General features: G+C 39.8%; 1 protein-coding gene across 1 annotated transcript; it reads right to left on the reverse strand.

The window, feature by feature from the left end:
* Window positions 1-590: 590 nt before the first annotated feature.
* btc (betacellulin, epidermal growth factor family member) lies at window positions 591-18430 on the reverse strand. Its single transcript, XM_010877272.5, has 6 exons — window positions 18177-18430; window positions 17244-17351; window positions 12317-12434; window positions 5586-5732; window positions 4420-4565; window positions 591-3244 (listed from the first exon to the last, which is right to left on the reverse strand). The coding sequence occupies exons 1-5, from the start codon at window positions 18214-18216 to the stop codon at window positions 4424-4426; spliced, it is 555 nt and encodes a 184-aa protein (XP_010875574.1). The 5' UTR covers window positions 18217-18430; the 3' UTR covers window positions 591-3244; window positions 4420-4423.
* Window positions 18431-22065: the final 3635 nt, after the last annotated feature.

The following is a 22065-nucleotide window of genomic DNA, read 5'->3' on the forward strand; positions in this document are numbered from 1 at the left end:
TCAGTATTCAGACCCCTTCACTTTGTCCACATTTGTTATGTTCCAGACTTTAAAAGAAGACTTTCTTGAATTTTCTTCAGTACCTATGAGCAATCCATATCTGATTGATTGCATGAATCTATAGGCTATTGAGTAAAATACTAGCATCTGGCTTATTGTAAGGTCAGTAACTTTCATATTTTTTTTATTCAAATAGATTATAGATGTTGCAAGTTATTAAAGTTAACCTTTACAATCTTTCCACTCACCCTGTCAAACTGAACAACATCAAGTGTCCCACACACACACACACACACACACAGATTGGCCTATTGATTTTTGGGGTAAATCCGAAATGATTTTCAGAAGAAGCATTTCACTCTCCTCCTGAAGTGCCAGTACACAGCACAGACATTGATTAGGGATCAAAAGGTTGACATCAAAAGGATTGTGTCAGGCCAGGGTGGATGATTGTGATATTGCAGTGTAGCCTGGTTTTATCAAGCCCATAGCATGCAGCGAGAAAAACTGTGAAGGTAATTTTTATTGAAATATAAACGTGACACTTCCTTATCAAAGGCTGCATTTTATATAGCCTGACATAAGCCTGGCCTAGAAGCCAGTATAGGCTGTGGGTTATTTGACTGTAGGCACATTATAAGCACAATTGATGTCTTGCACACAACAGAGAACTAGGAATGAGAGCAGCATCATGCAGACACTGAGATCTAATATATTTATATAATAAAGTCACACAAAAAACACAAGGCAATATTATCATTTCATCCACCACAATATATGTACATTTCTGATCCTGTACATTTCTGATGCTGTCTTAGTACTATTTTCTAGTAATGGCTGACAAGACTTTAGTACACCAGATGGCAGTATCTAGCAAGGTTTGAGTCAATAAGGGACTTATTTGTTTTACATTGAGTTTGGTTCACCATTTGAATTGACAGAAATAGAAAAAAACTGACCCCAACTCTGGTTGAGTACCTGGAAATGTGTAAAAGTAATGTATATAGATAACGATGGTCTTATAATATACCACTTTACAACTATTTAGTAGTGTAACTGAACAGGTTTAACTGTGGACTTTCATGCATAGATTACTTGATAGATCCGAAAACACTTAACTAAAATCTTCCCTGAAAGTACACCTGAAATATATATATAAATGACACAGAGATCAGATGTAGGTGGGGATATCTGGGGAATTTTGACATTTGGTCACAAACCTAGAACAGAGAAATGCAGGCCAAGCCTAACAAACAAGATGGATAACGTGATATAATTTATTGAGAAGTTTCTTATCTTCAAGAGACACACCCATCATTATGTAAGCATTCCACATTCCACAGCTGCCATTCCACAGAGCCCTTTGAACAACACCGCAGTTTCGGGAGATAAAGTTCACCACCGGCTCATAATAACATAATAATAGTACTTTATACCATCAGGGGAGGGCTCTGTATTGTTTGAGACTAATGCATGTAATTACACATGACACCCCACTTTGAAATAGGTTGAGAATATATTTGTATATATAAATCAGGTAAGGCCCAGGGACCTGTTTCAGGGCCACGCCTCCTAGATTGGGAATCCCTGCTGTAACTAACTGCAGTAAGTCCTTAAAACCATTGACTGATTTGTTGGGATTGAATGGATTTACAACGTACCTCTGCTGTAATCCTTGAGAGCTCAGACGCAGAGCGGGCATCAATCACATGATCCCTCCCCTGTGCCTGCTGGATTCCTATCGTTCTTTGATCACATACTTACTCTAGGCCAGTGGACACTATTTATGGACAGGGTGAAAGCTTTCCTCAGCTCTGCCTAGTTTTGGTTGGCATGGGATGTGTGGGCCGGCCAAAACTTCAGAGGATGTGGAAACCCGTCCACACATGTAGGAGTTCTTATCTGCCGCCATTATCAGCTGGGCGGCAGTAAAAAGGTGATGTGAACTGGGCCAGCCAGCCGGAAAGGCAGAGTAAAGACAGCAGCCAGACAACAGGAAGTCTACACAGCCAGGTGGAGACATGGTGCCGTGGTCCACTAGGCTGTCAGAATCAGGTTCAAGGTGGACAAAACTCTACTCGGGCACATTGTGAGAAAAAGAAGCATACGAACTATTACAAAAAATCTTTTTTTAATGTGCTTCATTTTGCAGGGCTAACGTATCACAGTGCTGACTCAAAGTCTATACTCCCTCTAAGTATAGAGGTGATATTGATGATATTCGGAGAAACCATTACATCTTCCTTAACAGTGGACTACTTTATATCTGCCCACATTAGTACACAAGCACAGCTGTCCTGGTAGCAAGGAGGCTGTATGTCTCGAAATAAGTTCTTGTTTGTAACCTTCTCATCCAGGTTTGAGAACCCTCCAGCTTAATTCAGTAACAGACACCTTAGCCCATACCAGGAGTTTCTTTGCTTTGCCTATGTGTAAAAATATATACATTCATTACATACATCCCACAGCTGCTGGGAAAAAAACGGAGCTTGTGAAAAGTGATAACTTTAACATGATTACAACGACATTGGAATTACTCTGTTTCAGAAAGGTCAAATTGACCACCATGTACAGGCACATTAAGGGTCCACCCTTCAGCATTATTAGACATGCAGCCTGTCCAACGTGAGGGGCTACATGGCAGGTCTCTCCATTATAACACACCACATCCACAAGAAAGCATCATTGGAGTTCTAGCTTAAATACACATCATTCATTTAATCCATGCCCAAATAACAGTAGGTTACAGGACCGTTAAAATGTATGTTTGTTGTCCACGAAACATTATCGAAAATCTGGTTTAACTTCCAGTTCCAGCTCATTATGGTTGGATGAACATGGACGAACCTTTCATTTACACAAAATTAGTATTTAAAAGAAACATGAATCACATTATTTCATTTACACAAAGGCAAAGGGAGATACTGTTTTGTTGATCCATTTCCATGGTGACCGTAAAGATAGGACAGTTCCAGGGAGTTGGTCCAGTCTCTCTCGTGGGTTACTACATCTCTGCACTGAACAGGGTTTTCAGCGTTGACATGTTAGCTATTTAGCAGACGCTCTTATCCAGAGTGGCTTACAACCAGTGCATTCGACTTTGTTAGACGGTGAGCAGCAGCTGGAAAGAACGGGGTTGTTTATCTTCTGGTGACACTATAGAGCACTCTCTTTTCCCAACAGTCACTCCCATCCAAGGCCATCATCCCGACCGGCCAGAGAATACCATGAATAGACCCTGTGGCTTGATGAAGAAAGCAACAGCTGTTACTATAGAAGTTGTGTCAATTGTTACCACGCAATCACAAGGCAGCTTTTGATGATTGATATCCACTGAATAAGCAAATGCGTCAGCCAAAGGTTTACAGATATCTATGAAATAATGATATTAATCGTAAAAATATTAATGCAAGTAGGCCTCTGATTGGCCAGCTCCTCCTCCTCGGATTATTGGAACATACGCCAAGGCATTTCTTTGAAACACCCTGTTTGACATACAGGTCTAAGATGGGTTGTTCTTCCATTATTTCATGCTTTTAGTAAGTATAGGAGTCAACATCATTATTTGGGTATGAATACAAATTTGTTGTGAGATTTTCACTGAAAATAGTATTTAAAAGATATATAGTCCATGTTTAAAATTGACCTCACATCCCTGGTAAGATAAACCCAGTGAATAGATCATACAGTGTCTGGTGTCTTCATATTTATGCCACACATCCTAGTGCCTGGTGTCTTGTTCTGCTTGTAATGTTCTGTTTGTCACATTCTTTTTTCAGAGACGGACGCAGAGAGGGACCAGATGCACCTTTTCTTTGAACCAACTATCACAGCCAAATTCTGAGAGTAAGTCAGCCTGCCTAGACCACACAGAAAATGGGCTATATAGGGTGTGGAAACATTGTCTGATGATCTCACACTCTCTGTCTTTCTGATATGCATCAATGTGTTCAAGAAAGGGGAATGCAGAACACAAGTCTTAGTTCCAATTGAGGCCCTCCCTCAGTTGTGAGCTACCTTGTAATCCCTGGCTTGATACAACTTTGAAATATATCCACACAACAGCAAGAAGACAAGGACTAGTGATTTTTTCCCATAGAGATATTATTGAAGTTAGTAGAGGGATATCATTTCAAAGTTTCAAAATGTCACAAAAGTACCGTGTTCAAGATAATCAAAACTCTCAACCCCAAAATGCAGTTTGCGCTAATAAATAATAAAAATATGTTCTGTACATATTTGAGTCCCTGGAACAAAGAGATGGTTTGGGTAGTAGCAAACAAACAAACTTGCATTTCATACAGTATGTTCTTCAAATCCCTTGTCTAACATAGCTTTTGTCTATTGCCTTTTGCAATCCCACTCCTACTTAATACAGGCAGAGAGGATAATGATACTAAATTTCATATTTTTACATACCTCATCATACTGCATTGGTGTCTGAAGTTTCTGCTGAATCCGAGGAATGCTTTCCATTTCTGTTCATTATATTCATATTGAGCTTTTCTGTTCCATTCCCTGTTTCTTCTTTTCTTCTTCTCTTCTGTCTACAAAGTTTATGTCGACTGAGAGATAATGCAAAACATTAAAAAGTAACACTTTTAAAGATGTATTTGTTGTTTCATGACTGACAATAGCGTGGCAAAAACATTCACCTAGAATCTGGTTAGTGACTGCTTAGTAAAAACTGGGATTAGTTTTAACCTGTAGTTAAAGGGGCAATAAGTGGTTAAAGGGGCAATACGTAATACAAGTATAAAAGGAATTATATTACACATATAAAAATAAGCAAACATTACCAGTAGACATCTGCAGATAATGTTTTTCTACAAAATTAATGATTGACATATTCCCAATTTAAACCTTCTCACCAGGCAGTATATCAGTTTGCAATGACTTGTAATCTCACAGTACTATTGGCATTCTGGTAAAACATTTTTTTTGCCAAACACCGTTCCGGTTCCTTATTTAGGCAAACCTTATTAATACATACATTTTGATGAACACAGCCTAACATGAGATTTGTCAGTTCCTTCACTTATTTTATCCCAAGTCTAGTGCTGGTACAAGTCAACCACTCAAAGTTGGCCTCAGTGGGAGTGGCTATATCATTCTATGGGAGTGACCTCACAAGTAAAATACAGTAACATCTAGTTTAGTTGATGCCAGTCATTTCACAAAAGGAAGATAACCAATAATTACCCTAGAACAGTAAACATAATGCCACTTTAGTAAGCTCGCTGGCTAGCTGCTTTTATCACAATTAATACATCTCTCAACGAAGCAGTGCTTTGCTCTTTAAAGTCATTGGAGTATCGAGACAGCTCAGAAGCGTTGTTTGCTCAGCTGTCCCCACAACAATCTTACACTATAGTGATTGGTGCTTAGCTGACCAAGATACGTGGGGGAAGGTGTCGTGGGAGATGATTGGTTGGTAGACACTGCTCCACCAGACCTTCCAGATTTGGGTGGAGGTATCTGGGAATTATTGTCCACTACACTCTCACTCACTCACACACACACACACACACACGCACACAAAAAGCAGCAAATTGGCTGCTTTCAAAGCATTGTATTTTGCTCACTGTGCACAGACGCAGATGAAGATGATGAGTAGTATCATGAAGACCAATGCTGCTATCACACAGGCTACGATGATCTGCCTCTGGTCTTGTATACTCCAGTCCAGATCAAAATACTCACACCTGGACCCAATGTACCCTTTGTTACATCTGAAACAAAGCAAAAACAAAATACACTTGCTGTGATAAAAATAGGTGTCACAACAGATATTCACAACCTTGTATTATTTCAAAATATTCTTTCTTTCATAGAAAATGACATAGAAAATGAAGAACCTTTTGGTTTCCATGCATTATTTACATAGAAAAATTCCAGAATGAATTTGTCTGACTGAAAATTAAGTGCTTTATTGCAATAAATTATTAAGAAACATGAATGCCGTGGACACATTTATTGGCACCCAAGACCTTATATTTAAGGATGGACAACTACAGTTAAACGGTTCATGTAAGCAAGTTCCAGCACCTCTCTACTGGCATGTCATCTTCAGCTGAAAGCTCTTTCAGGTCTGGTGTATTTGAAGGACACCTTCAGCCAACTACTGTTGTCAGTTCTGCCATAGGTTTTCAATGGGATCAGGACTCATCACTGGCCACTTCAGAACAGTCCAGCGTTTCTTCTGACAAGGTTCTGGGAGATGGCCCGCAACCTTTGGTCTGTTTGAGAAATATTTTGTTTCTGACATCCTCAGATATTATTCAGGTATTAATAAGGTATTTATTCTCTTGAAAGTGGTAGAGGGAGCAGAGTTTTCTGTTGTCTCTTTCTCAAACCCTGTTGAATGGGCAATTTATACCCTGTGTAGGCAACTGAAACTTACCATAGTTGAGATAAATAACTGAGTAAATGAGGATCACCTCTGTCTGATCTAATTATTTAGAATATTCCTGGCCACAACTTATCTGTTTTTGGGACATCTATCCTCCTATTTCACTTTACAAAGCATTTCAAAATGTACTGCCATCGTCGCATGCTTCATAAACAACCAACGGTGAAATGCTTACATAACATTTCCAAAATATGACCATTTAAGTGGACATAGTCGTGCCTTCCTCAATCATAAAAAAAGATTCATATAAACAAAAGTGGCTGTTTTCAGGGATCCCCAGTAGCAGTGGTACAGGTCGTTCAGGTTTCTTTAGCTACAGTGAGGGAAACAATTATTTGATACCCTGCTGATTTTGTACATTTGCCCACTGACAAAGAAATTATCAGTCTATAATATTAATGGTAGGTTTATTTGAACAGTGAGAGACAGAATAACAACAAAAAAAATCCAGAAAACACGTCAACATTTTTATAAATTGATTTGCATTTTAATGAGTGAAATAAGTATTCGACCCCTCAGCAAAATATGACTTAGTACTTGCTGGCAAAACCCTTGTTGGCAATCACAGAGGTCGGACATTTTTTCAAGTTGGCCACCAGGTTTGCACACATCTCAGGAGGGATTTTGTCCCACTCCTCTTTGCAAATCATTAAGTCATTAAGGTCATTAAGGCAAAGTCATTAAGGTTTCAAGGCTGATGTTTGGCAATTCGAACCTTCAACTCCCTCCACAGATTTTCTATGAGATTAAGGTCTGGAGACTGGCTAGACCACTCTAGGACCTTAATGTGCTTCTTCTTGAGCAACTCCTTTGTTGCCTTAGCCGTGTGTTTTGGGTCACTTTCATGCTGGAATACCCATCCACAACCTATTTTCAATGCCCTGGCTGAGGGAAGGAGGTTCTCATCCAAGATTTGACGGTACATGGCCCTGTCTATTGTCCCTTTGATGCAGTGAGGTTGTCCTGTCCCCTTAGCTGAAAAACACCCTCAAAGCATAATGGTTTCCTCCTCCATGTTTGACGGTGGGGATGGTGTTCTTGGGGTCATAGGCAGCATTCCTCCTCCTTCAAACACGGCGAGATAAGTTGATGCTAAAGAGTTCGATTTTGGTCTCATCTGACCACAACATTTTCACCCAGTTCTCCTCTGAATCATTCAGATGTTCATTGGCAAACTTCAGACGTGCCTGTACATGTGCTTTCTTGAGCAGGGGGACCTTGCAGACACTGTAGGATTTAAGTCCTTCACTGCGTAGTGTGTTACCAGTTGTTTTCTTCGTGACTATGGTCCCAGCTACCTTGAAATCATTGACAATATCCTCTCGTGTAGTTCTGGGCTGATTCCTCACCGTTCTCATGATCATTGCAACTCCACAAGGTGAGATCTTGCATGGAGCCCCAGACCAAGGGAGACTGACAGTTCTTTTGTGTTTCTTCCATTTGCAAATAATCACACCAACTGTTGTCACGTTCTCATCAAGCTGCTAGTCGATAGTCTTGTAGCCCATTCCAGCCTTGTGTAGGTCTACAATCTTGTCCCTGACATCCTTGGACAGCTCTTTGGTCTTGGCCATGGTGGAGAGTATGGAACCTGATTGATTGATTGCTTCTGTGGACAGGTGTCTTTTATAAAGGTAACAAGCTGAAATTAGGAGCATTCCATTTAAGAGTGTGCTCCTAATCTCAGCTTGTTACCTGTATAATTTTTGTCTGTCTGGCACTGTTCAAATAAACCTACCATTAAAATAATAGATTGATCATTTATTTTTCAGTTGGCAGACATACAAAATCAGCAGGAGTTCAAATAATTTTCCCTCACTGTATAGGTATGAATAGCATCACACAGTCATGTTTGTGGCCGTCAAAATGAGTTAAATTAATTAATATTTTGTCCATTTATAAAGCACTCCTCTTCATCGATCTGGGACTATGTGATCATCGTACATGTGTGCATTTATGTTATTACAACGGTGTGATCTACAGTGGGGAGAACAAGTATTTGATACACTGCTGATATTGCAGGTTTTCCTACTTACAAAGCATGTAGAGGTCTGTCATTTTTATCATAGGTAAACTTCAACTGTGAGAGACGGAATCTAAAACAAAAATCCAGAAAATCAAAATGTTTAATAATTAATTTGCATTTTATTGCATGACATAAGTATTTGATCACCTACCAACCAGTAAGAATTCCGGCTTTCACAGACCTGTTCGTTTTTCTTTAAGAAGCCCTCCTGTTCTCCACTCATTACCTGTATTAACTGCACCTGTTTGAACTCATTACCTGTATAAAAGACACCTGTCCACACACTCAATCAAACAGACTCCAACCTCTCCACAGTGGCCAAGACCAGAGAGCTGTGTAAGGACATCAGGGATAACATTGTAGGTCTGCACAAGGCTGGGATGGGCTACAGGACAATAGGCAAGTAGCTTGGTGAGAAGGCAACAACTGTTGGCGCAATTATTAGAAAATGGAAGACGTTCAAGATGACGGTCAATCTCCCTCGGTCTGGGGTTCCATGCAAGATCTCACCTTGTGGGCCATCAATGATCATGAACAAGGTGAGAGATCAGCCCAGAACTACATGGCAGGACCTGGTCAATGACCTGAAGAGAACTGGGACCACAGTCTCAAAGAAAACCATTAGTAACACACTACGCCGTAATGGATTAAAATCCTGCAGCGCACGCAAGGTCCCCCTGCTCAAGCCAGCGCATGTCCAGGCCCATCTGAAGTTTGAAAATGACCATCTGGATGATCCAGAGGAGGAATGGGAGAAGGTCAAGTGGTCTGACAAAAATAGAGCTTTTTAGTCTAAACTCCAAGCGCCGTGTTTGGAAGAAGGATGAGTACCACCATAAGAACACCATCCCAACCGTGAAGCATGGAGGTGAAAACATCATTCTTTGGGGATGGTTTTCTGCAAAGGGGACAGGACGACTGCACCGTATTGAGGGGAGGATGGATGGGGCCATGTATCGCGAGATCTTGGCCAACAACCTCCTTCCTCAGTAAGAGCATTGAAGATGGGTCGTGGCTGGGTCTTCCAGCACGACAACGACCCGAAACACACAGCCAGGGCAACTAAGGAGTGGCTCCATAAGAAGCATTTCAAGGTCCTGGAGTGGCCTAGCCAGTCTCCAGACCTGAACCCAATAGAAAATCTTTGGAGGGAGCTGAAAGTCCGTATTGCCCAGCGACAGCCCCGAAACCTGAAGGATCTGGAGAAGGTCTGTATGGAGGAGTGGGCCAAAATCCCTGCTGCAGTGTGTGCAAACCTGGTCAAGAACTACAGGAAACGTATGATCTCTGTAATTGTAAACAAAGGTTTCTGTACCAAATATTAAGTTCTGCTTTTCTGATGTATCAAATACTTATGTAATGCAATAAAATGCAAACTAATTACTTAAAAATCAGACAATGTGATTTTCTGGATTTTTGTTTTAGATTCTGTCACTCAGTTGAAGAGTACCTATGATAAAGATTACAGACTTCTACATGCTTTGTAAGTGGGAAAACCTGCAAAATCGGCAGTGTATCAAATACTTGTTCTCCCCACTGTATATTGATTATACAAGCACGGTCTTGTTGTGATCTGACATTACATACAAGGTCATGGCTAACGAATCATGGTAGGGCAGATACACTGAATCTTGGTTACCTGCTTAATGTTATGGGCCAAACATATGTAATCAAGAATTGTAATCAATTTGATTTATGGAGAATCTTTAAGCCCAGTGTCTATTCCCAAATTGACTACTTGCTACTACTTCTTTTCATTGGTAAAGTACTCTCTCATAAGAATACCGTGAAGTACTATAAAATTGTGATTTCTGAACATCTGGGATTAGATGACATTCTGGTGTATTCGACTAAATGTGATGGTCTGTAGGTCAAATCCTCAGCTCCTCACAGAATCAGTGTCTGTGTGAATATTTGAAAGTTAAAATCCCACTTTTCTTTGAAACTAATTATAACACAGATACTTTCCCGCCTTAGCCCTTAAGGCATATCTGAGAAGCTGTATCATTATTCCAGAAATATAGAGAAACACCCCCCCCCCCAAAAAAAAGAATCTGCCTTGAAATTAAAATAGTCAGATTCCTTCATCAAAAATGTGTTGATCCTTTCTTTGTACCATACAAAAAATATATACATTTGGCAACAAAGTCCTGGCTAGACAGCTACATAAAGATTGCAAGCAACCGCAATATCCACAAAATCAAGTCTGTTACTGGTGACACATATACAGCCCCGGAAAAAAATAAGAGACCGCTGCACCTTTTTCTTTCCTTAACAAAAAAGTTGAAAAGCAAAGTTTTGAGTGAGGAACAGAAGCATTCAATTTGCAGTGGTCTCTTTATTTTAACCCTCCTGTTCCTCACTCAAAACCTTCCTTTTTTGGAAAGGAAACTAACCCTAAATCCAGTACATCCAACCTATACTAAGCTTGATCAATTTGTTAGGTAACTTCTCTGGCTACAGACTTAGCTGGAATAAGAGTGTCCTAATCCCTGTAAGGATATAGGACCCCTTTCTTTGTTACAACATATTCCATGTAATAAATTTCCTCAGAGAAATTCTCCAATGTGGGACATGAAGTGACAAAGCAATACACTTTGCTACTTAAAGTAACATGATGTTAAAGAACAGTAATATGATCACCCAATTCAAATGACCAACCTTCTCTAAAAACACACTGTTTTCTGTTCAGTTCACTAAACCGCTTACAAATGAGCTGGACTGGTTGTTTGAGATTCTGCTAAGGAGGCTCATCTTCTATGAATGTTCACAGTGAACAAGGTTAGTAGATTTAGTATGAGTAAACAAGTGGTGTCAGTGGAATTTGTCAGACACAAACATTTTATTTTTGTGTTACTTTAAGTCAGCTATATACAGTAGTACTATATTTCCTTAAAAATGCGGGGGAATTTACAAATTTCTTGTTGAATCTCAGACGCCAGCTCTAAGCCAATCAGAAAACAGTAGGAGAACTCCCTACCAAAATTCTAAGAAAACGAGAACATGGAGGTATTCCTTGAGCTTGCGCAAAATCGTCTACACAGCGTTTCCTGCTGAAGAAGTAGTCTGTGTGAATGGGACAATTGCAAAAGGACAATGTGCAAATTGCTCGTGTCCGAGAACACACCAAGCCCCTATTATAGGCTACGAGCCCGAACCCTTTAAGGCCGAGGAGCACTGCAGCGACTGCAGACTTTTGACCACTCGGCATTCATCTTACCTCCAATCATTAACTCACCTCACACTTTTTGTTGACCACCCACGGTTAGCTTCTAGTGCTTAGTGTTTCTTCTTGTTAAATCACCAGCTCTGAGCCAATCAGAAAACGGGAGAAGAAGGCACAAAGGGATGTGGTATATTCAGGATTCAAACCACCCGGTTTATAAGTGCTCATATACCATGGCTTTCAGTCAATCAGGTTTCAGGATTCCAACCACAAAGTTAATAATTGGTTTTTTAGCTGTTTCCACTTTCTGAGGTCAAAAATCATGTGTCTCTTTTCATTTGTATGTTCTTTACCTTAAATTATGGTGACAGGTGAAAAATAGATATTCCATGCATATTACTTCAACAACACCATGGATGGCAACAATACTGTTTAAAACTGAGATGTACTTAAAGAAATATAATATTTTAGTACATTTTTTATCAAGGGTGCCAATAATTTTGGAAGTGAATAAGAACTTTACACTTGTTATTATGTACAATAATGCTGAGACACAAGTCAGTTGTTTAATACATTTACTGGAGAAAATTGATGAGTTCTGTTGTTCTTTGCTTGAGACCATCTATCTGCATTGAAGGTGTACAGATAAATGGTCATGGCCCACAGTAAGGGACCTACGGGTAGGGCACAGTAAGGGACGGGTAAGCTTTACCTGCATGAAGGACTGTCCTGTTCCTCCAAAAAACGGCATGACCCATGAATACAGTAATGCTGGTACTCCTTTGGGCATTTGGTGAAAAGGCCATCAAATTCATCTTGGGTTTGAGTTTCTGAGTGGACAAAGAGAAAGTGTTTTGATATTCAATTTCCTCCTGAAAATAATAGAGTATTTAGATGTGTATGTACAATAATAAACTGGGTTTGAAGTGAGAGGCCCCTTCTGAACTAGGGTCATCTATTCCTTTAGAAACCTGAGTCAGGGTGACCAGTGCGTCCACTATAAATACAGTCTTGGTAATAGGATCTGAGGAAGGATTGGGAACTGAACTGTCACCTCTGAGATAAGAATTGTGTGGCTGTATATAATAATACATCAATATTAGATCTATTCATAATTAAATTATTTCAGTTTCAAAGAACCTCAGCTTTTTGGACCCCTCTTAGTAAAGAGTTCATTACTAATCTATTGTCATGCCTTCTTAATAAGTGGTGAACATGGATAGATAAAACAATATGGTTTAGACAGAGTTCCCATCACAGAGGTAGAAAGCCCTAGGGTGAAACACAAGTATGCTTCTAAAATGGCCTAAATAACTGAATAGGCACTGATCTGGTTACAAAAGAACAACAGGTGTAAATTGATAGGTATGTAGTTGGGTAGCTGTAAATGCTGCCAGTCATTGCACACTACTTCCCACGCCCACTTCCCAAGTGTATAACTAGGAAAGGCTGCTGTGGTTTGAACAAACATAGCAATAAGTGTTATATCAGAGAGGTAACCAGGAACTACCTTCCCCTAATTAAATGTACATCTATGCATTACTCTTACTGTATTTAAGTAAATACCAAAAAGTGTAAAAGCAGATCACAGATGACATATCCTATGTGAAGAAACAATCCACCATCCTTGCCAACACTGGGGATTCCAAAAATGTGCAAGTGTTTTCCTGGTTCTGGCCATTTGAAAATAGTAAACGTCATTGAATATGAATTCAATAAACTGTTAGAAAGATAAATAGATATTAGTTCTATGTTGAGAAAAAATTTTGCATTTTGTATTTTATTTGTTTTTAAGTATAAGCTGTTGTCGTTAATTAGCATTAGCTGTAGTGTAGAAAATGGAATGGTGTGGTTTGCTAGTTAGCTTTGTGGAACAGAATATTGCAAATATCAGAATTAATATTTAACTATGTTTTCTATGTTTTTGAATGGCACCGAACAATAAAACAATACTGTTTGATCAGGAAGTAGTTGAAGTGAGTAGGGCAAATAAGATGGATCAAGAGGACTAGCAGGCACACTGTCAAACGTGTGTTTCAACTCATTACAGTTTTTTTACTCTAAGTATTACTTCAAGTTAACATTTAATATGGCCTCCCACACAGAAACATTTCGCCATCATAACCTTGTGATGAACATGCCTGGAAGAGAATCCAAGTGTATTTTGCCCGCACACACATTGAGGAGACTGGCTCAAGAGGAAAATAATTTACTAAATGCTGGGGTGACAATAATCATAACGCAAAGGCTCTTGGGATTTTAGGTAAAACACTTGGATCCAACTGCTGATGTAAAACGGTTTTGGGAGAAAAAGTTGATGTTTAACAAAGGTTGGCAATGTTACCTCAAAGGTTTGATTTCTCTCTTGTTTTTTATTGCCTGTTTTACTAATCTTTATCTGGAGAGAACTGCATGCCAGAAATAGTTCTAAGGTTAACACAGGCTCAGGACATGTAATTTTTTTTAGGAGATACAGTTTGCATACCCTTGCAGAATTGGTAATATATGTACCATTTGTAAAGAAAATATGAGTGAGCAGGCAAAACATATGTCTTTTATTTCTTATGGGATTCACATTCAAGTGTAGGTCATAACAGAATGGCACAATCATAAAACAAAACATAGCAACAAAGAAAATAATTAACTGACCCCTGTTCAAAAGTGTGCATACACTTAGTTCTTAATACTGTGTCATGCCTCCCTTTAGCTGCCCATGTGTCATGGCAAAATGCCTCCAGGTCATGCAAATTCGTTGGTTATCTTGCATGAACCGCACATTTGAGATCTTCCCAGAGTGGCTCAATGATATTAAGGTCAGGAGACTGTGATGGCAACTCCAGAACCTTCACCTTTATCTGCTGTAACCACTGGAGGGTTAACTTGGCCTTGTGCTTAGGGTCATTTTTGTGCTGGAAAGTCCAAGAGCATCCCATGTGCAGCTTTCGTGGAGAAGAATGAAAATTGTCTGCCAGTATTTTTTGATAACATGCTGCATTCATCTTGCCATACATTTTCTGAAGATTCCCCTGTGCCTTTAGAGCTCACACACCCCCAAAACATCAGTGAGCCACCACCATGTTTCACAGTAGGGAAGGTATTCTGTTCACTATAGGCCTTGTTTACCTCTCTCCAAACATAGCGCTTATGGTTGTGACCATAAAGCTCTATTTTGGTCTCGTCACTCCAAATTAGAGTGTGCCAGAAGCTGTGAGGCGTGTCAAGGTGTTGTCGGGCATATTGCAACAGGGCTTTTTTGTGGCATTGGCGCAGTAAAGGATTCTTTCTGGCTACTCATGATGTGCTCCTTGAAACAACCATGCCGTCTTTTTCCAGAGCAGCCTGTATTTCTCCTGTGGTTACTTCTGGGTTTTTCTTTGGATCCCGAACAATTCTTCTGGCAGTTTTGGCTGAAATCTTTCTTTGTATACATGACCTTGGCTTAGTATCAAGAGATCCCTGAATGTTACCCTTCTTAATAAGTGATTTTACATCATTTTCCATCTTTACGAAGTTCCATTACCTTGTTAAGCAGGTCTTTTGACAGTTCTTTTCTGCTTCCCCCTGCTCAGTATCTAGCCTGCTCAGTATTTATACACAGACACTAATTGTAATTTAAAAATCCACAGCTGTGGGAAACTCACCTTTAATTGTCATTTGTGTCTATAACAAGGCCAAACATTCAAGGGTATGTAAACTTTTGATCAGGGCCATTTGGGTGATTTCTGTTATCATTATAATTTAAAAGGAGCCAAACAACTATGTGATACTAAATGGCTTCATATGATCACAATCCTCCAAGAAAATATAGTTTTTTTGCATGATCAGTCATATTTTCAAAATCAATGCCAACATTTCACAATTTCGGCCAGGGTATGCAAACTTATGAGCACAACTGTAGTATTTGTCTAAACTGACAGTTTGTTTTATGAATTAGTCGTTATCTGAAAAGAAGGATGTTGCTTACAAATTGCTACATTTGTTTTCCACATTATGATTTAGTAGACCACCTGCCCACCCACAAGCTAGGCTTTCTGCTAGATAGCCTAGCGGATGTTAAAATCGGAAGCATGAGGCCATCATTTACATTCATCACAACCCTTTTTACAATTTGCTGAAGTTCCTAGAAATTGCGTCAATTCTCACCCTGGTAAGTACAAATGCCTGGTCGGTTGTTAAACATACCTTGTAGGTGTGAGGATTATCATCAAACAGCAAATAAACCTTATACCTTCTGTAACTAAGGTGGCTTCTAATCACACGGGATGTCCGACTGCCCCCCACAGAGTGCACATATAAATATCAGTGAGAAACATAATCCCGGGCACATAAAAAGATGGTTTTACATTTCACAATAACACTCACAGGAGGAGTAATGACTACATGGTCACTGGTGGCAGGAAGGCTTTAATTTGCACTGGAGTCTTTGTAGGGGATAGCACATTAAGGAGGATCTCCTCCTTTAACTAAAAGACTGAGTGGAGAGGTATTTGCTATTCATACTGTGTTGCAGTCCGGGAGCATGGGCTTTAATTCATTTAATGACAGTCAACAAAGCAGTAAAACTTATTATAGAAATGTTTTTGAAGTGCACTATCAGTCTCAAATATATTTAATCACGAACATGTTCCATTTGTAAACTAACAGGTTTTGTGTAAAACTGGCTAGTTCTGAAGTTAAAATTATTTAAACATGTTAAAGGGGATGTTTATACATTTGTATATGTGGCCCAAATGTTTGTGATTGTACTTGATGCTCCAACAACAAGGTTTGTTTCAATACAGATATTTTGTATGGCATATTACAATATTTAAAATGAAATGTGTGCAGATACAGCATTCAGAATTGGATTCTGTTGTAATATGCATTGGTTTTTGCCAAGAGGGTTTTGAGCATTTTCCAAAATGTTATAACCACACATTTATCACAATGCTTTAAAATGAGAGGCAAGTGGTAACTCAGCTAAATGTGCTAACAGATTTTGTCTGTAACAAAACAAAATAAAGAAATAAAGAAAAGAAACTACAAGCACATATACGAGTAACAATGTACGAGAAGCTCACTCTATAGCTAGCTAGAAATGTTGGTGATGTCCAATTGGCATCCAGATTGGGGCAAGTTGAACTGTCAGTGGACGAAGCTTAACTGTTAGCAGCAAGCAAGGTGAAGTCAGTTTTACTGATGCTGTGACCAGGATTCCTAAGTTGGACTCAGCTGAGTCGGGGTCGGTTGCTGTTAAGCAAGTTTAGTAGAGTTGAGTGCAGCGTAGTAACGGAAGTGAGTTAAGAACGTACCATAAGCTCACTCTATAGCTAGCCTGAAATGTCACTGATGGGGAAATCCAACTAGTACCCTTTGTGTAGCTCAAACTGTTGGAATATTGTCAGAAAGGGTGTACATGTGTTGGGAAGTAGAGAACCGGGAGTTTGTGCCCAGAGTGTGGCAAGGCGAACAGTCAGTGGAGGAAGCTAAACCATTACTAATAGCACACTGATGTTGGTTTCACATAGAAAGAGAGAAAAAACTGTGAACTTTCCTTTTAACACGTGTACATTTCCGATGATAAGTTATGCCATATTCAGTTATTATGGCATGATAACCCCATTAATCTGTTAATTTTTCTTTGGAGGAAAACAATGTACCTGTGAAGTTGTTTGAGTTGCCCTGGCGATGAAGGGACACAGTCTTGTTTTCATGCTCGTCCTCAGTTGCATTCCATTCAGCCAGAGAATATTTGCAAAGGGCCAAAGCTACCACCAAAAAAAAAAAAAAACTGATCCGGTCACACAATGCCAGAACATCAACTCAAATCTAGACAGAAATCTAGACAGAGCATCTAGACTTGCACCACATTAGTTTTAAAATCCCAAAAGGTAAGTACAGAGTTCAGACCACACATATGGAACATATTGTGATTGACAGTTTTACACAGATTATTGGGTGGTATGAGTTTCATTTGCTGAACTTTTGACACACCAGCAAGCTAATTGCTGCTGTCAACCACAAAATAGACAGGTAAACCAGACTATAAAAACCAAGTTTAACATAACAAGAAACTATAACCAGTGATTAAGACAGAGCACAGCCACATTAATAATGTTAGGCAATAGCTAGACAGGGGAAATAATAAAACTATTGTGAACTCCATTAATATTTGTAGATATTATCACAAAGGCAAATCTTTTCCATGAAAACTGAAAACAGCATCACTTATAAATTAACATAATCAACTGTTTTTCAATTATAGCCTCTGGTAAAAACAAACCATCGGAGAGCTGAGAATGAATCACATTTACATAGGAATTGTAGGTCTGTTGGCCTCCCACCAATTTTAACATTACAGTATAGCCTGCCTATAAAAAAGGTAGCCAATGGAAGTACTAATTCGAAAGAACAAGTGAAAAATGACATGTTACTGGTACTGGTATTTGAAATGTATAAATGTAATATGCTGTCATTTTGTTTAAAAAAATACGTATTAATTCACTGACCAGACTATAAGCAATTATATATACAATATAGTGAAGACTGGAGAGTCATTCAGCTGAAACACAGTAGGCCATGACGCATCTTACCTGTCACTATTCCTACATACAGTTTGTATGCCTTAGCCATGTCCGTGCGCAAATTTTGTACTTTCCCGGGTGGATTTATATCAAACTATGTCAAAAGTTTACCATTATAAACTCTGCTTAGTAGGATACACTTCTTAGCGAATCACGAATAATGCTGTAACTTCATGTGTAATCGCGCAAGCTACATAGCCTAGATGATCTAATGGTTGAAATGAAACCTGATGCTGACACGCCCACCTACGTATGGACGAATGCACTCGTGTGCAGTTTATTATGGCAAACTTGAGATTGGTTACACAGACTTTTAGTTAAATCCGTTAGATGTGTGCATACTCCATTGGTTGTTGTTAATGTGATAAACAATTACAGAAGATTAATCTTGTTTAGAACTTACTCTGTTGTGAACTACGTTGGTCCAGCGCAAGGGCGTAGGCACGGCTGGACACCGGCGTATCCACTGGAGAGCTTGGCCCACCCATATTGACCAGCCGTTTTAACGTTATTCTCTAAAATTACGTAGACCTTCGTCTGATAAGCATACAATACGGCATGTATGCTAACAGGCCGACTGATGAATTGGTCACTGCCGCAGTACATGTTTGGAGTGGAGATTGGAGAATCTAGGGACTGGAACGCGCGTAATTTGGCTTGAGCGCAGAGCAGGTTTCCGATGTTTTCGAGTGACAGCTATCTTTCTCGTTCCAACTTCAAATTGGGCCAATAGTTGGGATCTCCAATCATAAACTGCAGTTTTGTAACAATAAATGTGTCTTGTCTGTTGGCTTTGTTTGTGAACTACTACGCTTATATTGTGCCAAATATGCACGTTTAAAATAGGTTAAAACCTCTTAAAGGGGAACTGCATAGAATCTTGCCTTTTACTCGCGTCCTCGTCTTTCCGCACCGAACAAGACCGGTATAGTACTGCAAACTGACAGGCGGACCGGGGAATATGTTGGTCACTGGTTCATTTTGTAGAAATATTATTTGAAACATTCAATTAAAATATTAACTGTAGACATCTACTGGTCATTTTCACTTTTTCATGCTGGTGGTATCGTCAAAATCTTACATTTTATTTAGGCCTACATGCAACCCTGCGCAGTTGAAACGAAGAGGGGGTTGTGAAAACGAAGCACTCGTTTGTTAACAACGTCCCAGTCGCGTTCATGTCAGTTTGCAACATATGCAGACATCTTTGCGCTGATGCAAACTCATCAAAACAAAGAGAAATTACAAATCTATCTTTGGAATTAGATCGAAAAACACTGGGATACCCCAAACAGACCTAGGGCTAAACCCCGGAAGCCTAGGCCGAACGATGCCACTGGTAAACACTGATATTGAGGAAACACCTATCCGTCGAGAAGGCAAAACATTCATATTACTTTTGTAAGTGAGCAAAATACATCCCCAAAATAGCTCTGTAATATTTTAAAAAGGAATTACACAGCGCCCTCAAACTATTGGTCTACTTGTGCTGCAGGGTCAGGCCCACTGACAGAAACATCAGGCGGGGTGACCTTCCCTATAGCACCCTGCAGTTACGTTGTGGGGTGTATTTAATTGGGATCGGTCGCTAGTGAAATGCAAGACAATACATGCACATAGTAAAACCAAAGAAAAATCACTCAGTGAAATTAGGGGTTAAATGGTTTATGTGCAAGCGTAAATGTCAGTAGTAGTCTATGCTTTTCAGGTAAACGTAATTATACAATTTCAGTACCTTTCTGCCCTCCCACCAACACATTTCTGGCTAGGCTTCCGGTTCAGCGGTCTAAGCCTCTGCCTCTGGTTCACATATAGGATTTTGCTGCATGGTGGTTTGAAATTCGATCGCCTTCTTTCAGCAAAAAGATATCTCCCCTACCTTCCCTCACTTCCCTGTCCAATAAAGCACAAAGTGCAACAAATGACATTATTGCAGGTGCCTGTGGTGGTTCAGCGTTCCAAGCTCCTGTCTCTGGTTGACGTGTACTGACGCAGCATGGGTCTCACAGCAAAAACATCTGTTACCAGCGTCTCATCCAGAGGATTAAGACTCTCTAAAAGCAGTCTCAAAGCAAAATAGCTTGATAACAAACATGTAGCCTAAACGACTGAAAGATGTTTCAAGGTGCATCTCATTAAATGTGCATACGCAAATGTAGCAGTTGCCCAAATTGTATAATGCACCTTTAATGGACTCCACTTATAAACTGAAATCCAGTGTTTTACCTGCATCAGCACATTTCAGTGACCTGTACTCTGAACTGTTGGTAAATGGCTGATGGCGCCGGCTAATGAGACCCTGGGCCAGTCTAGAGCTGTGGCCACAGAGTGTGTTTGTGTTCATTGGCGAGCAGACCTCATGATGCCCCAGGAGGCAGAGGCCGTGTGAGTCTGGCCTGCTCTACTTCTGTGTGCTCTTTTCCCACTTTCAAACCACACTATCAAGGCCTACTCATTGCACAATGAGCCCTCTGCTAAATGCAGGAATAGCAAGTATATGAATCAGCGCTGCAAAGCGGGCCACTATGTGGTGTTAATAGGAAATACTAGACAAGATTAAAATGCATCCCCTGAAGGAACAATTCCAGAACTATATGGTTACTACGAGTGTCAATTCACAGCCATCAGTCATTAATGAAATTACTTAGGTAAATTACTATATTTTTTTAATGGATGGAGGCTAAATGGAGAAAAAGAAATACTGTGACTGACAGCCTGTCAGGAACGGAAACTACCCTGGCAGTATGGCTCTCCTGACGTGGTGAGGTCAGCCCAGTGCACCATCGCTGGCATGCTGCCTGGCCTCCAGGACATTTACTCCTGCAAGAGAGACCACAAATATCCTCACGGACCTCATACACTAGTCAAGGGTTGTTCAGGTTGATACCATCTAGCGGATAAGGAAGGTTTTAGATTATCATAAAACAGGGACAGAAAGAGACATAGTAAAAAAACATTTACCCCCCAGGCCCCTCAGACTGGTAAATAAAAGGCCTTTCTGCACCCTCATCTGTTAATTTGTACTTTTTGTGCTTTTCCTTGTTTTACTGTTCTCAAGACGTTACGTTAGATGTTTATTTAGTCCACTGCATTGTTTAGGATCCAATAAACAAGCATTTTGCAACAGAAACATTTGCTATAACATGCATGCAATCAAAGCCGACCAATAAAACATTTTGAAACCTTATACAGTTGCACATTTAGCAGCTGTGGACTAACAGGCTATTCCCAGCGTTATAGCACCACCCAGTGGCCACACCGTGCTGTTGCCGCTTATGTCAATGTTGGAATGGTACAAGACCCATCAGTTCCCATGTGGATTTGTGCCACTTCAAATACCTCTTGTCCTGAGCTTAAAAAATGATTATACTTAATTTAAATAATATGTTAGAAAACGTTCTTATATTAATTGTCTCATACAATGGTACAGTCAGTTTACATAAAGAACTGTGAAACAATGAGGGATGTAGGGTACAACAACTTAGCCAGAAGTCTAGCATGGACCAGTATTAATGGACCAGTATTAATGGACCAGTATTAATGGACCAGTATTAATGGACCAGCATTAATGGACCAGCATTAATGGACCAGCATTAATGGACCAGCATTAATGGACCAGTATTAATGGACCAGTATTAATGGACCAGTATTAATGGACCAGTATTAATGGACCAGTAATAATGGACCAGTATTAATGGACCAGTATTAATGGACCAGTATTAATGGACCAGTATTAATGGACCAGCAAGAGGCAATGGTGAATTACAGCTCCCCCCCAGGTCTTCCCTGCCAGCTGAGTTTAAATGGACATCATTTTGTCAACATGGCTTTTCTCAGAAGGATTAACAGTTTAAACATTACATATTTTAGATAGACAGTAGCCCACACATTTCTGCCA

Source organism: Esox lucius, chromosome 14 (genome assembly GCF_011004845.1).
Source record: "Esox lucius isolate fEsoLuc1 chromosome 14, fEsoLuc1.pri, whole genome shotgun sequence".
Lineage (NCBI taxonomy): Eukaryota > Metazoa > Chordata > Actinopteri > Esociformes > Esocidae > Esox > Esox lucius.

Coding starts and splice junctions, on each gene's coding strand:
- btc (XM_010877272.5), bottom strand. CDS start 18,216: ATGGCTAAGGCATACAAACTGTATGTAGGAATAGTGACAG. Junction 17,352..18,176: donor GTATGTAGGAATAGTGACAG/GTAAGATGCGTC, acceptor TTTTGGTGGTAG/CTTTGGCCCTTTGCAAATAT. Junction 4,566..5,585: donor TTCATCTGCGTCTGTGCACA/GTGAGCAAAATA, acceptor ATTATCTCTCAG/TCGACATAAACTTTGTAGAC.